The following is a 17,829-nucleotide window of genomic DNA, read 5'->3' as shown; positions in this document are numbered from 1 at the left end:
TGGTTTTAAATGGTACAAAATGCAACACAAAATATCAATTTTTTTTTACTGCCATACTCATGCCACCACTGAAATAATGGAACAAAATTTAACTGGTTTAAACAGACAGATCCCTCTCACCACTCTGACAGCTATTAAACCAATTAAATTTAATTCTACTGTTTGAGCGGTGGCAGGGCAGGGAGCTGTAAGAGGAGTCAGTGGCAGCAGCATCCAGAGCCTCAAATGACTACTTAAAGACACACATGCCGGAGCCACAGATTGCTGACCCTCTGCCTAACCTTTCCCCTCTCCACCACCCAAATGTCTTAGGAAGGAAACAGCTTTAAACTTTGTCCTAGCAAAGCTTCTCTAACCTGTGAATTGTCGTTTCCTGCCTCTTCTTTTAGATTCATTATCCTGAAGAGAAAGCTTTTGTGTAGTAACAGGAGAGCTTCTAACCCCTTCACGTGAGGCTGCGGTGGCAACAATTCTAAAGCCAAGAGAAGGACTGTTTTCTGGTGTACTATCACCAGTCTTCTTTCCTCTCCGTCGTCTTCGAGGACTGAGTAATTCCACAAATACATCTGCCTGTAATGAGCCATGACTCTGACGAGTAGTACGGCCATGCAGTCTTAAAGAAGGTTTTGTTACTGACGGTGGGGCTGATTTTATCTTTCTTATCCCTCTTCCAGTAAGTCTGGACGAAGATTCATTTTGCTTAGGTGTATTTTGCTGACTCCGAGAAGAATATCTTCCAGCGGCCTGACGCTGGCTGCTCCGACTTGAAAAGGGGTTGTTCAGTTTAGCTGCTCTCATTTTTAATGGAAGCTTGACTTGTGGTCTTCCTTGTTTTGATGGGCTGTAAAAATGTAAATACATAGCTGAATTATACGAAATCACTACTTCTCACTAAACTTCTATCCCCTCTTCTCCCGAAGGCTTCTAATTCAGTATCTAAATTCTGTTTAACAAGACGGAAAATTGGCTTGCTCTGTGAAGTTCGCTAAAATCAAGTGCTTTGTGCACCATGAAACAAAAAAGAGGTTCTGAAAGCCTGGGCAGTGTAACAGCTGGATATTAGAAAGGTGCTGCCTAGACAAACCTGGGTTCTATTCTTTAGACTGGCTCCATGCTGGTGGAAACAGTTATTTGTAATACAGAAGAAACCCATCATCAACATAAATGAGCTGCAGAGATAACAGGTTCTAAAATAAAGTCCTATACAGGCCTTGGAGCTGCAACACAAAGCCATAAAGCAAGGCAAGATCAAAGGTAGAGAAGGGAGAGCCAAAGGGACACTATCCGAGGCAGCTGATGGTCTCATGGAATGTATGCTCTCTCAAAACAATTAAAAATACTGATTTTTGGGGATACAACTCCTCTAATTCATACTTCTATACAAATAATTATGGAGAAGAAGTAGTGTTCCCTGGGACACAAGCTCCCTTTAAGCTGCATTCTTGATTTGCAACACAAATTCACCAATTTACTGATTTTTTTAAACTGCCCTATGACACAGCCCTAGAAAACGCCCTCTGGAAAGAACCTTTTGTTTTCTTTACTATCCAATCCTCACCATGTCCACCTGTTCCCTTGAAACTCACAGTATTCTGATATTTGGGGATTTTTTTTTTCTGAACAGCACCTCTCCAGCCATCTTTTTGGCTTGAGAATCAGCAGACACCCATATTTTGTGACTTCAGTTATGTTCTACAACATATACATGAATAGGAGTGTATTTGCATCCTTAGTAGTGAATATTTATGCACATAACTCCAATAAGCCAAATGCTGAGGGCCAAATTCACCACTAACCAAACTGGCTGCAACACTTTCAATCAGTGAGCTCTTTGAGACACAGACCATGTAATTCTGTCTTGTAGAGCTCTAAGAACACTTAAATCGAAGAAGAGTGTTAAAAAGTATCAGATTTTATGGCCCCAGTTTACCTCAGTTCTTCCTCCTCTTGAGATTCATCATCTTCCTCTTGTTCCTCCTCATAATCCTCTTCTTCACTTTGTCCCATTTCCTCATAATAAGTCTCTTCCTCCTCCTCTTCAAACTGTCCTGAAGCCTCTTCATCACTTTCCATAGACGGTCTCTGCCTAGAGGAGAGGCGTCTAGAACGTTGTTTTGGTCGGCACTCTGGACAAAACCAGTCTCCTTCAGGAATGGCCTAGCAATTTATAAAACATGCATTAGTGAGGTGTCATCAGTTTTAAGCCTTACCTGAATTCTGGATTTTCAACAGCATTTTCTTCAGACACCTTGAGCTTGGGCCTGATACAGTAGATATGATAGCCTCGATCACAGCCATCACACAGCACCATGCTTTCCGCATCACCCTTCTTTCGGCACATCTTACAGCGAGCATTTAGAATGGACTTTGACCAGATAATGCTTCGATCCAGTGTGGAGAGATGTAGAAAGACTTGGGACAGGCTGCTAGAAGAAAGAAGAGATTCTCTCCAGCGGTCCAGAACTGTTTTATATGAACGTCCACCATCATTGGCATCTTGTATTATAGGGAGGAAACAACAAAAATACATTATTTACACAAATATCCAGGTTCATTCTAGACTGAAAAGATTCTGAATCTTAACAGATACTCATGAGTAAAATTAATTTTCTTGTGATAGTATAGGAATAAGCACCCAAAAAGCATTCACATTCATTTCTTAACCATTCAGTGACGGGAATTTCCTGGCTTACAGCCTGGCACAAGAATTTAATACCAACTTTTGAAAAATGACATTTTGCTTTTAGATTTTACCCTTTAGCACCAAGGTTAAGTGAATATTCATGTTGTGTATTCACATCATGAATCTTGCTTTGGTGTCAATTTTGAAATCAGAAGCTATTCTTAAACCACAAGGAAGAAAATCCTCTAACATACGGGTACTAAATTAATGAAAAAAACTGGAAACACTGTTTTAAAAACCCAAATATCCACATGTCAAAGAGAAAGTAAAAAAAATATTACAGCAGTTGCTCTGCACTGATATTTATACACTTGAACCTCTGTACTCCAGATGACCCTAATCTGGGAATACCCATGGTACAAAGGAGAAAGTGGCTCTGCACACTGCCACTTCCTCTCAACTGGGGGAACAGCTGTCCAGTTACATGTTCTGCTGGAGGCTTTTCCCAGCTGCTCCCAGGCACTGCCCTCCACCACTATGGGAGTGACTGGGGACATGGAGCCAGAAACGCCCCAAGAAACAGTGCACCATATAAGTACCCCTCTCATTTCCCCTCACACCTATACCTCACAGCTCCCTCCCTGGCCCAGCAAAATCTTTAATCCAGCATACTCTGTTTCCCAGTTGTTGCCAGATTAAAGAAGTTCAATTAAAAAAATCAAAATCATGAATACGAAATTTGAAAAAAATAAATACAAGCTCCATGGTCCTGTACTGCAGGATAAAAAGAGTGCCAGATAGATGGAACCCATGTTAAAACAACAACCACAAAAACACACACAAAAAAATACCCGCACAGATTTATCACTGATTTCAAACTTTTCAGTGTTCCCCTTTACAACTCTTTCTATGGAAGACCTGTAAACTATGTAGCATTTGGAAGAGTTCAGAGTGGATCAGAAAATGTATACCCTATTTGGTTGCTTCTTCCCTACAGGTGCAGGACAGGGAAGGTCTGATTCAGGCCTGGAGATTTTAAACCTACATTCTGGAAATTTATGCAAATTACATCACAGGACCATCCTGCTAACGTTACAAGTTAACATATGTCAATGGGAACAAGTGGGTCTATTTAGACTAGTGACTTAGGGGAAAAACCATGTTAGGCAATAATCTGGAACAGGAAGGCAGATAGCGGGGATGTCTCTCAGGGAGGTCTGTTAGTGGATAGTCCACTAATAAGGCTAGCATCCTGATAATAAAGATTAATATTGCTGATGCTAAAAAACAAGCAAGATGTTCCTGAATATTGAAATAGGGTTGGAAAACTATATAAGAGGAGAAAAGCCAGTATGTTGCTACTGAAGTGTATGATTGTGCTTTGGCAGATACGAAATGGGTACAAACATGGTCAGCAACTCAGCTGCCAGCAATGCCACTTCTCCCCAGTGAGAGAACTAATAACTCATTTTATAGTGATGTTGAGGTTAAGTGTTCTTCATCCAAGGCCCTTTCTTCCTTCTTATCCAGCACCTGGTACTAGAAGAGGTGAAGAACCCACTGCACAGATCTGGACAATGGCTTGCCTAGATCTGGACTCTAAGGCTCGGAGCTTCCCACCCCAACATCAGGCCCATGGTGGGGTGGGGAATGGGGTCCCCAAGCCTCACAGACCAGATCAAGAAGCTAGGGTTGGATCCAGCCCACAGGCTCTGCTGTGGGAGTAGGTGGGGAAGTGAGTGGAAGCAAGTGGAAGCAATAGTGCTGCCTGGAGGCTTCATGCTGCTGCTTTGATTGGCAGGAATTCTGGCCAGTCAGAACAATGGAGGGTGGTGCCTGAGAGCGGGGGTAAAGGGCACTGAGCCATGTGCATCCAGGAATGACAGCCAGGTAAGTTGCAGTCTTTGTCACCCTGCTCCATAACCCCAGAAGGCTCCTGCATCCTCCCTCCCATGCCGATTCCCCACCCCATCCCACCCCCTCCTGCATTTTCTCTCCCACCTCAAATCCCCACCGCTACCCTGCTCCAGCACTCTTCCTTCCAGACCTCACACACCAAGCCTTCTTGCACCCTTCCTCCCACCCAGATCCCACACCCCCACCACTCTCCTGTACCCAACTCCACTCAGACCCCCTCATCCCCATCCTGCTCCCTCCCATCCAGACCCCCAGCCCATTCCTACACTCTCCATCCCATCCAGACCTCAACCCAAGCCCACACTGAACCCCTCATTCCCTTACAAACCAAAAATGTACTAACCCTGCCCACTCTATGATCTGGGGCTGGTATGCGAAGGCAATGAGGTGAATGTCTTCTTTGTTGCTTTTCCAGTAGGGGAACACATCAGTGAGGGTTTTTTTGTTTTAGTTTTTGGTTTGTTTTTTTGGCACTTCTTACTTGTGTGGCCCCTAATCCAAAGACAGTTCCCTGCCCCTGTATTAGAGAGCGTGGCTCCTCCTAGCAATGCATGTAGTTATGTTAAACTGGCAGAGAGCTACAGTTTATAAAGCAGTTATGAGAAAAACCCTGCAGTGACTATACAAGTCCAGAAAGGACACTCGCCACCCAGTGAGGAGACAGAAAGAGTTTAGGATACGAAAACTGGGCAAGAGACCTGAGGTTTAGGCAAACCTGAATCTACCTTTATATATTATTTAGGATTTGAGGGGAAGGCTAGTTTTGTGGTTATAGCAGGGGTTAATGGGATTCAAGAGAACTAGGTTTAATCCCCAGCTCTACCACAGATTTCCTGTGTGACCATTTACCTCATTTTTATCACAGAGTTCCAATTACCTTTGTGCAGGAGTATAATGCTTTTTCATCCAATCCTTTATCTCTTCTCTAGTCAGATGGTCAATTCTCTGGGGGAAGGGCTAGTCTTTTCCTATGCCTTTACAGAGTGAGTGTGACACCTCCCAATCCCAGTTTTGCTAGATAAACCCATGCTGTCACAGGTCAGTATCATTGTGTTCAAGGAACAGTTTTTTAACTCAAAGGGTATGTCTACACAGCAGCTTTATTCTGGAATAGCTTGTTTTGAAATAGCTCATGTAAAAATAACACTGCTACACACAAAAATGCATTTTGAAATAGCATCTACACACAGAGCTTATTTCGAAATAGAGCCACTGGACACACTATGGCTAATTTTGAAATAGACATGGAATAGAGCCTTAACAGCACCTATTTCAAAATAGGCACTATTCCTCATGCAATGAGGTTTACCAGTTTTAAAATAAGTCAGCCACTATGTTGAAATTTCTTCAAACTAGTGGTTGCGTTGTGCAGAAGCTAGGATAATCATTTCAAAATAAAAGCCATTATTTTAAAATAACTTTGCTGTGTAAATATACCCAAAGTTTCAAGAAAGGGCTCCTATGTAATCATATTATGTTGTAGATTTTTATGTCACTCACAAAGTAAACAGTTTTGTTTTCTGTGAACTTGTGCAGATTACTACATCAAAATCAAGTGAAATTCCTTCTGAAACTGCCAAAAAAGTAAATCATTTTGTCCTTAAAATTATTTTTGTTTTTACCTCAAGCATCATTTACATGTGCAGGAACAAACAGTTATATAATTTCAGAGTTTTACTTTATGCAAGTGACTATAGAATTATCAACATATCAAGAAAAAAGTATTTCAATATTTTCTAACTCTTAAAAATACAGAACATTTTTTAAATTTACCATCTTTCTGACTAGACTTGTCTTCCTCCCTCTTCCTCTTTTTATCCCCCCTTTGGTTCCTTTTATCATCTTCTGTATTACCTAATGTTAAATTTGTAAAGTTATTTCACGCAACTTTTGGATTAAGTGTTTGAAAGCCCCTGTTCCACTGTAAGGGGTGAGCTTATAAATTTAGGACTGAAGCATTATAAATCTCACAAACTTCTGCTTTAAGTATAAGACACACTTCTTTGACCCTTCCTATTTTAAAAACACATATACAGCAAGGTGTATATTTAATGACAAAACCCAAACCCCTATGCTGCACACAGATTTCTCCCTTGGAGAAGGGGAAAATGAACCACATGTGACAAAACACTAGTCATATCACTTACTGCCCAGTTGTGCAGAGATATTACTCTGAGGAGGACTGGATAAAACAGTACAGCATATTGTGTGTTGAAAGGAGGGGAAAAAAAAAAGTGTAAAATAATTTAGGATTTTTATATATATGAGAGATAAAAGTGGTGTTCACAAGGATGGAGAATAGAGAAAAAGATCAATATTGAACTGTAACAAATGTATTGTGAAAAAGGCTAAAGGGAGGTTATCCTATTGGCTACCCCTCAACCATAAGGAGGCCCTAACAACAAAAATAAAAAGTTGGGAACCATTCAATTAGAGTCACACCTTGCCAGAAAAATGACTCGACTGTGTTGAGAGGCAGTTCTACAATCATCAGACACAGTGTGGCCCAGTGGACACAACACTGATTGGAATTCAGGACACCAGATTTCTATCTCTGGTTCTGTCAATGACTTAGGCCAAATAATTTCATTACTCTGTACTTGAGTTTCCCCATCTATAAGACGACCCCAATTCTTCCCAAAAGATCTATTGCTAGGATAAAAACTTTCATTTTCAGATTTTTCAATATCGAATTTTGCAAGCCCAGCTGCAAATGGCAAAAGGGGCCATCACCTTTCTCTAGTTATGCTTTTCTCCTTTGTATGCTTGGGTTAAAGTCTATTCAAATACTGGACCAACAAAAAACAAATTTTTGTACAAATCACATCTCGGCACAGCAGCTAATGTATAACGCAATGTAGCATCAAAATTAATTTGTTGTTTAATCTAGCTGCCAAACTGAAAGATTAGCAACTAACTGACAATATTCCCAAGTACTACTACATATGGTACCATTTCCTGTACTTCCTTAATTCCCTTTTATCTTTTTTATTCTGTCAGTCACTTCCTGCTGCTCCACTTGTGTGTTGTGTGTACACCACTCACCTAAATTTTCTCTTTGCAGCCTGGTGCAAACACAGAAGATCAAGTAACATACTGAGTATCTGATCATTCAACTGTCAGGCTGGTTTCCTCTGTCTACAGCATAACGAGGTGGCGACAAGAAGTAAAACTGCCAGTGACCATAATAAATGTCAAAATAAAACACCAGTCATGTACCCCTTTAAAGACCAACGAATAATAACCCTATTGTTTATAACTTATTTTGTTAGTCTTTAAAGTGCTACATAACTGCTTTTTTGTTTTGTTAGAATATAGACTAACATAGCTACCTCTCTGTTACTACAGTAAATGTCACTCTGAAGTAATTTCAGTACTCAAAGCACTATGGATGGAAGAGTATGAGAGTGGAAAATGGAGCTAAGGCCAAAAACTGTTTTCAAATGTGACCAGTTCCTAACGAGAACAGGAGCCAAAAACAAAACCAAAAACGGGAAAACAGAAAAGCACAGGGGAAGAAATGGCAACAGGGAAGACAAACGTGAAGGGATTCTGGTGTAACTTAGTTTATTTTAGAAGAATGGAGGGGGACTATTAAAAGTTCACAGCTTTCATTTACACAAAGCTCCACAACTTCCAGTATTTTACCATCACAATATTTAAAACTGCTGAAATGGAGCTTAGATAACCAACCATTTCAAATAATGACACTCAATCTTGGTTATTTGAGTGCATGTTCCTTTTATTCTTAGGCCTGGCCCTATAAATCCATCTTTATTTTTTTTAAATCTTCTTAAAGCAGTGTTAGCTTTTTTCTTGTTTCTCATATAACTCTTTAGAAAATGTGCAAGATTTGTTCTTGAACATCTTATCTTGGTTTTTGGATAGAGTAACTGTAACAAAATAACTTCTCTCTGCAAAAGGGCCACCTTATGAGCAAACATCACATTGCCTCATGACCTAGGGGCTCATAAAGCTTGTAGAGTAAAACATAGCATCTCTTTGCCAAGGTAGACTGTGATACAGAATTCAGTGAGACTTGTGTACACAACTTTTATGCCAGTATAAACTATTTCAGTTGAGAGGGGGACATACTTCTTGCTGTGAGAGAACAGCATAGTTAAAGCAGTACAATTTCTCTCTCCCTCCTGCCCAGTGTGAGTGCAAGTATACCATTATAAAGATGCCTTATATAGGTATAATATAGCCCCCTTCCTGTACTGAAATAAGCTATGCTGGCATAACAGTGGGGTCTGTATTGCTTTAAGTATATCAGTTTAGTTAAAGCTATATGGCTACTGTCTTAATTTGGCAAAGTCTTCAAAGGAGGAGGAAGGACATACAAGACTTAAGGCCTGCCACCTGGACAAGCCTATTACTCTACAACACTACAGGTTGAATCTCTCTACTCCAACACCTTGAGGACCTGACCAGTGCTGAATGAATTTGCTGAACAATAGAAGGTCAATAACAGCATTACCAACACTTCCACTGCTTACTGGCCTCTTAGACATTTGGAGGTAAATTAAAGCTAAATAACAGCACAGAACACTGAGAGCCAGGACTGGTGGCTGTAAACAAACTTGCTGGGACCATGGGAAACTTGGCCACCCCCATAAAAAGTCATCACCCAGCTAATTAAAATAATGCCAGATTACAGACGTTGACAGACAAGAGAGTGCTGGATTACAGAGTTTCAAGCTGTATTAGACTTCTTAGTAAGACAACAGAAAAAAACCACTCTAATAAGACTATTCTTTCCCCCTTTAATCTACCTGAGCACCACTTGATGACACCACTTGGTCCAAGTCAAGAGACCTTGTCCAAGGTGTTCTACAGTTTAATATAAGCTTTATGGTTTAATTCCCAAGAGTACACACTACAGGCCATGGGTCCAAAGAGTGATAAAAACAGAAAGTATTTAGGGAACTTTAACATTCTTCATGTTCCACAGATTTACAGCAATAGCTGTGCTGATAACCACTCTTGGATACTTTGATTTTCACAATGTCCATAGAAAAGTGTTCTTTTGTCCTCCAAAACACTACATGAAGAAAAAAAGTCCATTTCTCTTGAAAAAATCTAACACAGATATGAAGATGTGATAGCAAGATTAAATGCTTACCAAGTGGTGCTTTGAGGAATCTGCGCTCGATGCCTTGCTCTATTTGAAGAAGTGCAGATGCCAAGTAACGGACCACATTATTAACTGGCTGGGGAGTGCTCGTGTTTGTAGATGCAGTGCTTGGAGCTTCAGTTTTTAATCCAACAAGTCTAAAATTTTTAAAAAATTAACAGGATTTATGGGATTTTAAATCCAACATTGACACAGGAGATGAATATTAACAAAAATCTTTTGAAAATTAGAGATTTATGTACTTTCCTGCGAGTGTCTATTTTCTTCAGCCCACTCAAGCTGTAGTGCATTTACCAAACATGCGCTGGATATGGAAGTGTGCAAACTACTGGCAGCCCCCTGACGTGAGGCACAATGGAGTCCTGAACATTATGTCATAAATCAAAATGTCGAAACTCAGAACTGCAATATACTCCATTGCAGGATTGAGCATCGTAAAGTTGAAACCAATGGACATAAGTTAAACTGAGGGTCAGTTCAAAAATATTGTAATATTGCTTGTCATAATCTGAATGCCATAGGAATCAAGGACTGCCTGCATGAAACATGACCTTAAAAAGCCCTTAAGTGCAACAGCATCGGTAACAAGAATTATCCCCTGGAATCCCGTAAGAGTACTTTATATTTAAAAAAAAAAAAAAAAAAGCAAGGTAGGAAAATATTTTACTGGGCTGCGAGAAAATAAAATAAATAGTGCAATTTATTATAAGACTGCAATATACCAATGTAGAAAGACCAAATCAAATATATGAGACCACAAGTACCATTTATGGTATACCAGGGTGAAGTTTTCAGACACATCTTCATGTATACAAATAGGATTTGCTTTACTAAATTACTGAGGTGCTTCCAAAAATCCCACCCTGTGAAAATAAAATTGCTCACCATCACTATATACTTACATTTGTACTACATAGCAGGAGAGCCACCTTTCCCCCACTTACTCATAAAATTATCAAAAATAAAACAAAAAACACTCCCCAAAAGCAAAGACCTGCACAAAAAGATTTTAAAAAACCCTACAACATATACAAACAGCCCATTCATTCTGAAAATAGAGACAATGACTAAGAATATCCCCCAAATCATTTCTGTCTCGAGGGACATAATATTACAGGTTGCAATGACTAATTCTGCAACAGACAACCAAGAACAGGGAGTGGGCTGCATGAGTGTTCCTTTCACCTCAGTGGACCACAGCAACCTTCTGTCTGCTCCCCAGCCCTTGTCTGTCTCCCTACCCAAATGCATCTGATGCACGGGGTTACCAGAGCCCTGCATGTCCTACTCCCACTCTCCCAGAAGTTTCAGAGCCTGCGCAACGGATTCAGCTGTTCGTGGCTGTTCCAGCTCAGAGAAGGAAGGGCAAAGGAACAGGAGTGAGCACGAATCAGCTGAGAAGGAGGAGAAAGAGAAGTTACTCACCGTAGTAACGGTGGTTCTTCGAGATGTGTCCCCGTAGGTGCTCCACAATAGGTGTCGGGCTCGCCCGGCGCCACAGATCGGAATTCTTCCAGCAGTTTCTCCTGGATCGCGCATGCGCCAGCGCGCGCCGCTCCCTTGTGCGTCCCCGGCCACGTGCGCGATCCGGTCCCCGCTAGTTCCTTGACCAACCGCCTTGGATGCTCGAAAAACACTAAACAGAGATCCGAAGCGGGGAGGATGGGCGGGTGGTGGAGCACCCACGGGGACACATCTCGAAGAACCACCATTACTACGGTGAGTAACTTCTCTTTCTTCTACAAGTGTCCCCGTGGGTGCTCCACAATAGGTGACTACCCAGCAGTAACCGAAGTATGGAGGTGGGTAATCGGTTTATGTGCAGCTTGCCCCTGAAAGGACTGCTGTCGACAGACGTGTGTCCTCTTGGTATACACGATGTAGTGCATAATGTTTGGCGAAGGTGTCATAGGATGACCAGGTCACCGCTCTACAGATGTCCTTTAATGCGATGCCCTTGAAGAAGGCTGTTGATGCCGCCACCGCTCTGGTGGAGTGAGCCCTAGGCGGGGCCAGCAAAGGAGTCTTTCGGAGTTCGTAGCACATTTTTATACAGGACACAGTGTGCTTTGAGATTCTCTGTGAAGAGAGACCCTCTCCTTTTGACCTGGGAGTGAGAGAGACTAGAAGTCCGTCCGTTTTCCGGAAGGACTTACTTCTGTCTATGTAGAAGGCCAACGCCCTCCTCACGTCCAGGAGATGTAGGCGTGTCTCCTTGCTGGAGCTGTGAGGCTTCGGGTAAAACGAGGGTAAAACTATTGGTTTGTTAAGGTGGAACTCTGAAGAAACTTTCGGAACAAAGGCTGGGTGCAGCCGTAAAGGTACCACCTCCTTTGAGAATACCGTGCAGGGCGGCGTTGCCATAACTGCTGCGAGCTCACTCACCCTGCGAGCTGACGTAATTGCAAGGAGGAAGGTTGTTTTTATCGTAAGGAGACGTAGGGGAAGTGTGGCTAAGGGTTCAAAACAGTGGGCCCGTTAGCGTGCTGAGCACCAGGTCCAAGTTCCACGATGGTGGAAGCAGTTTCCAAGGGGGGTACAGGTTTACCAGCCCCTTCAGGAACCTGGTAACAATAGGATGGGCAAATACCGTGGGCCCCTCCTCTGCATGCCGAAAAGCAGATATAGTGGTGAGGTGGACTTTTAGCGAGGATAGGGAAAGCCCGCCCCTCTTGAGGTCCAATAAGTATTCTAGTATTACAGGTATAGGAACGTCAAGGGGAGCTAACTGCTTGGCGGAACACCAGGCAGTGAATCAAGTCCATTTGTGCTTGTAGGTCTTCCTGGTGGAGGTCCTTCGGCTACTTTCCAGGACTTGTTGTACTCCCTCCGTACGTGCGCTTTCTAGGGAGCTGAGCCATGAATTAGCCATGCTTGTAGGCGCAGACCTTGAGGGTGTGGGTGCACTATGGACCCCTGGGCCTGCGTGAGTAGGTCCGGCACCACCGGAAGGGGGAGCGGTGGGTGGTCCGACATGCGCAGAAGCAAGGGGAACCATTGCTGTCGATCCCACGTTGGGACTACTAGAATCATGCGGGCTCTCTCCCTTCTGGCTTTCTGCAAGACCTTGTGGATGAGCACTGTGGGGGGAAACGCGTAAAGTAGGGGGCCCTTCCATGAAATCGCGAATGCGTCCCCCAGGGACCCCCGCCCCAATCCTGCCCTGGAGCAGTACTGGGGGCACTTCTTGTTGTGCTGAGTGGCAAACAGGTCAATCTGGGGAAACCCCCATGTGTGAAAGATAGGTCGTAGCAGATAGGAGCAGATCTGCCATTTGTGCGTGAGTGCGAAGCGCGTGCTCAGCTGGTCTGCTTTCACGTTGTGAGCACCCGGCAAATATGAGGCTTTCAACGTTATATTGTTGGCGATGCACCAGTTCCACAGCCGGACTGCTTCCGCACATAGGGCACAGGATCGGGCTCCCCCTTGTCGATTTATATAAAACATAGTGGAGGTATTGTCTGTATTGATCCCGACTACTTTGCCCTGTATGTGGTCTCGAAAATGTTTGCAGGCGTTGAACACTGCTCTGAGCTCCAGTATATTTATGTGCATTGACTGTTCCGCAGGGGACCATAGTCCTTGCATCACCTTGTCGCCGATGTGTGCTCCCAATCCCATGTGGGAAGCATCGGTAGTAAGAAAAATAGAGATTTGTGGTTGGTGAAAGGGTACCCCTGTTAGCAGGTTCTTGGGGTTTACCCACCACTGCAGGGATCTGCGCACCTCTGTAGTGGGCGATACCACCCTGCGGACAGTGTGGGATGCCGGTTTGTAGACGCTTGCCAGCCAATGTTGTAGGCTGCGCATGTGCAATCTGGCATTTTGCACCACAAACGTCGCCGCCGCCATGTGGCCCAGCAGCTGCAAGCACGTTAAGACCGGCACTGTGGGGCTGTATGTAATGACTTGCACCAGCGAACTGATGGCACCAAAGCGGGCGTCGGGTAGATACACCCTTGCTGTAATAGAGTTTATACATGCCCCTATAAACTCTATGTCTTGTGTGGGGTCAGTCTTTGACTTCACGAGGTTGATGACTGGGCCCAGCGAAGAAAACGTGTCTGCTGTTAGGCGTATCATGTGTAGGACCTCTGCCCTCGAGGCCCCTTTCAATAGGCAGTCGTCCAGGTATGGGAATATAAATACCCCCTGTCTGTGCAGGTAGGCTGACACCACTGCCAGGGTTTTGGTAAAGACTCTGGGGGCCGAGGAGAGGCCGAACGGGAGAACCTTGTACTGGAAATGCTCCTTGCCGACCATAAAACGGAGGAAGCGCCTGTGTGCATCGTTATATGAAAGTAAGCATCTTGTAAGTCGAGGGCTGCAAACCAATCTCCATCGTCCAGTGCCGTGAGTATGGAGGCGACTGTGATCATCCGAAAATGTTGTTTGCGCAACTACCGGTTGAGGCCCCAAAGATCTAAGATGGGCCTCCAGCCTCCTGTTTTCTTCTCTGTAAGGAAGTAGCATGAATAAAAGCCTTTCCCCTGGAATTGCTCCGGCACTCGTTCCACCGCCCCTATGAACATAAGATGGTCCACCTCCTGTCTGAGTCTTGCCTCGTGGGAAGCGTCCCTGAGGTGGGGCCTGGGAGGTTTCAGCGGTGGGAGCGACTGGAAGGGGATCACGTAACCCGTGGCTATGATCTCCAGCACCCATTTGTCTGCGGTGATCTTTTGCCATTGGGAGTGAAACGGTCGGAGGCGATGATGGAACATGAGCTGGGAATGGCATTGCGCGATGGTAGTGATAGTGCAGCCCTCGACATGCCTGTCAAACTTGTTGCCTTTGGGCCTGCCCCGAGGATGCACGGCTGTGTTGAGGACGTTGCCAGGGAGTTCTGCACTGTTGCTGCTGTTGATGTCGCCCTTGGTCGTAGCCCTGTTGGTACTGAGCACGCTGTGGTTGGTATGGGTATCGTCTCTGCTGAGGGTAATACTTTTTCTTCCTATATGGAGGGGTATAAATACCCAGAGTTCTAAGTGTAGCTCTGGAGTCCTTACTGGAGTGGAGGACCGAGTCGGTTGAGTCTGCAAACAACTTCTGCTTGTCAAAGGGAAGATCCACAATCTTCGCCTGCAGATCCCTTGGGATACTCTATGTCTGGAGCCAGGATTCTCTACATATGACCACTGCTGTAGCTGTTGAGCGTGCTGCCGTGTCCGCCACGTCCAGGGCGATCTGGACTCCCGTCCTCGAAGCTGCATAGCCCGCTTGCACAATTGTCTTTAGCACCAGCTTCTTACCTTCTGGACGCGAATCCATGAGAGAAGTAAGCCTGGAGTAATTATCAAAATTATGGTTCGCTAGATGCGCTGCGTAGTTTGCCATTCTCAATATCAGGGTGGAGGAGGAATATACCTTCCTGCCAAAAAGCTCTACCTTCTAGGCATCTTTGTCTGAACCCCCCAATTTGTACTGAGAAGTCTTTGATCTCTGCTGAGACGATTCTACCATCAATGAGTTTGGTTGTGGGTGACTAAAAAGGAACTCCATGCCCTTCACCAGGACGAAGTACTTCTTATCCGCTCTCTTGTTCATAGGCGGAGCAGAAGCCGGGGTCTGCCATATGGTAGTGGCTGACTCCATAATGGCTTCATCGAGTGGGATTGCGATTTTGGATGAAGCCGGGGGTCTCAAATTTTTCAGGAGTTTGTGATGTTTCTCCTGCACTTCTGCCATTTGGATGCCTTGCGTGAAAGCCACCCTTTTAAACAGCTCCTGAAACTGTTTGAGGTCGTCCGGGGGAGCAACGTCCCCGGGGGCCGTGGCCTCATCAGGGGAGGACGAGGAGGAACCACTAGGGTAAACCTCCCTCGAACTCTCAGGTTCCTGTGGCCAATGGTACACCTGCTCGCTGGAGGATTGTGAAGGAAAGTCTCGGGGTTCTAAAATTAACTCTCCCTGAGATAGCTGCGTTTCCGTCCCCGGCCGGGAGTGTCCACGGGGGTATTGAACGGCCGGGGGGGACCTGCCCTAGGTGTAGGCCTGGGGTGTCTGTGTCCAGCATGATAAGAATGACCATGGCAGCACGGGCACAGGTCCGGGGATGGAGACCTGGACCACTCTCGGGGTGCGTACCCCTGATGTCTGGGAGAGCGAGATCTCTGCGACGATACAGATAACGGTGAAGCTGGTTTGTGATAGTACTCCAAGGGATCCAATCCCAGAAAGGGCGAAGGTGGCCCAAGCCATGGTGACGTAGGTTGGAGGAACGGAGAAGGAGGCTCTGGATAGGCCGGTGGAGACCCAGATCTTCTGGGTGGTGTGTGCAGCATAAGGGGAGGGCTTGTTGATAGCAGCATTGCAGCCCTGTCCGGAGAAGGGCTGCAGTGCCGAGTTTTTGCTCTTGCCTTTCCCCTCCCCTGCGGGGTTGGCACCACCCCCTCCTGTGCTGGGGATCTCGGCCCCGCTGTCGGCACCGCGCTTGGCCCGCTCAGCTGCGGTGCCACCCGGACAACGTCCTCCGGTGCCTGCAGGCTCTGTGCCTGTTGGCCTTGCACCGCTGGCGCCACAGGGGTCGGTGCCGCGCGTGCCGGCTGTTTGGTAATCGGAGGCTCAGCCTCTGCCACGTGTGCTGCTGCGCTGCCGCTTGTTTGAGTATGTGGCTGGGGCCTGTGTGCTCCACCCGTCCCGCTCGCTGAGACCGCCGGCAGGGATCGGGCTGGAGAGAGCTTCCTCCGTTTCTACACCGAGGGGGTGAGGGAAGCTGCCTTCCTTTTGTGGAGCCCAGAGGGCCCTTCTGGTTGAGGCCTCTCCAGCAAGTCGGGCTGGAGAACCTTATCAAACAGGAGCATTTTCAGCCACATTTCTCTGTCTTTCCTGGCCCTGGCTGTGAGCTTAGCACAGTGGGAACACTTCTGGGTAACATGTGATTCCCCCAGGCACCGAATGCATTCGCTATGCCCATTGGAGGCCGGCATAGCTTCGCAGCAGGACTCACACTTTTTAAAGCCTGAAGAGGACATCCCAGTGAGTCTTTTTGTTGTTAATAGGGCACTTAGCACTTAATTCGTGCCTGTTTACCCGTCGCGGACACCGGCCTGCAGCGGCGGGAGGCCTACTGGCCTTCACGTCCACGCATCTTCTCTGCTCCTCTCTCTCTTTTTATTATATATTTTTATTTATTTATTTATTTATTTGCTTTCTCTCTCTCTTTTTTTTTTTTATAAAGAAAAAAACAACACTTTACACGTAAAACTGTAGCTAATCTGACTCTGGCCGTAGCCTGAGCGGATTCTGTCTGCAGCCGATGGCGGTTGAGAAGGAACTGGCGGGGACCGGATCGCGCATGTGGCCGGGGACGTGCAAGGGAGCGGCGCGCGCTGGCGCATGCGCGATCCAGGAGAAACTGCTGGAAGAATTCCGATCTGCGGCGCCGGGCGAGCCCAACACCTATTGTGGAGCACCCACAGGGACACTCGTAGAAGAAGTGTGGGTTTCCAGTGCCCTGGTGTGCCAGAGATGTAGAGAGGAAGCAGGGCAAACAAGAGGTCATTGGGCTCCAGGTGGAGCCCTAGTGCACCACATCAGGCCCACCAGCTGCAGGTTGCCAACTACTGCTCTAAATGGAGTATGGAGTCATTTACAGACCAAGTCAGTATTCAGTCTGCACATATTTTCATCAAGAGCTCATATTACACGTCCTACTGATCACATTAGCAGATATGATGAAAGCTTCTTACATTTGGTACAACAAACTCTTTGCATATGAGCATCAGGCCTTTTGCCAGGTTTGATTCCAAGTCTAGTGTAACCATCTGCAGCACTACCTCACTAAAATCCACAGTTAAACTGTAATATTTACAGAAAAGTCAATTCTTTTTCTAAATGATTTGATAGCCAAAAGTGAAGTTTTAAGTCTCTAGAAACAGCACCTAAACTCTCCTCCCTGAGAATTTTTAGGTGTTAACTACCAACCACCTTCCCAGAGTCAGCTATACTATTATGGAATGCAAACTGTACAGTCAGCAGGAGTCCAGGTTTGATATGAAATGTGATTCAAGACTGACAAAAAGAGTACCCTAGAAGTAGAGGAAAACCAACCCCGCCCCCCACCCCAGCACTTAACCAGTAATGACGGCTATGTCTACACTTGCACCCCCACTTTCAAAAGGGGGATGCTAATGAGAGACTTTGGGATATGCTA

At 45.3% G+C, this 17,829-nt stretch overlaps 1 protein-coding gene across 2 annotated transcripts in view; it reads right to left on the bottom strand.

Moving 5' to 3' along the window:
• The window catches only part of BAZ1A (bromodomain adjacent to zinc finger domain 1A), a 122,354-nt gene that overhangs the window by 13,925 nt on the left and 90,600 nt on the right, over positions 1-17,829 (bottom strand). Inside the window, exons 21-25 of one of the 2 annotated variants that reach the window (XM_074996854.1) lie at positions 9,666-9,814; positions 6,314-6,394; positions 2,249-2,496; positions 1,931-2,157; positions 357-841 (exon numbers count right to left, since the gene is read on the bottom strand). In XM_074996854.1, the coding sequence (XP_074852955.1) occupies positions 357-841; positions 1,931-2,157; positions 2,249-2,496; positions 6,314-6,394; positions 9,666-9,814 (1,190 nt within the window). The remainder of the gene's footprint in view (positions 1-356; positions 842-1,930; positions 2,158-2,248; positions 2,497-6,313; positions 6,395-9,665; positions 9,815-17,829) is intronic. The other variant, XM_074996855.1, reaches the window with a different exon arrangement.

Source organism: Carettochelys insculpta, chromosome 6, assembly GCF_033958435.1.
Source record: "Carettochelys insculpta isolate YL-2023 chromosome 6, ASM3395843v1, whole genome shotgun sequence".
Taxonomy (NCBI): Eukaryota; Metazoa; Chordata; order Testudines; family Carettochelyidae; genus Carettochelys; species Carettochelys insculpta.
Note: the sequence above shows the minus strand (reverse complement) of the source record. Positions and strands in the feature narration are given on the sequence as shown.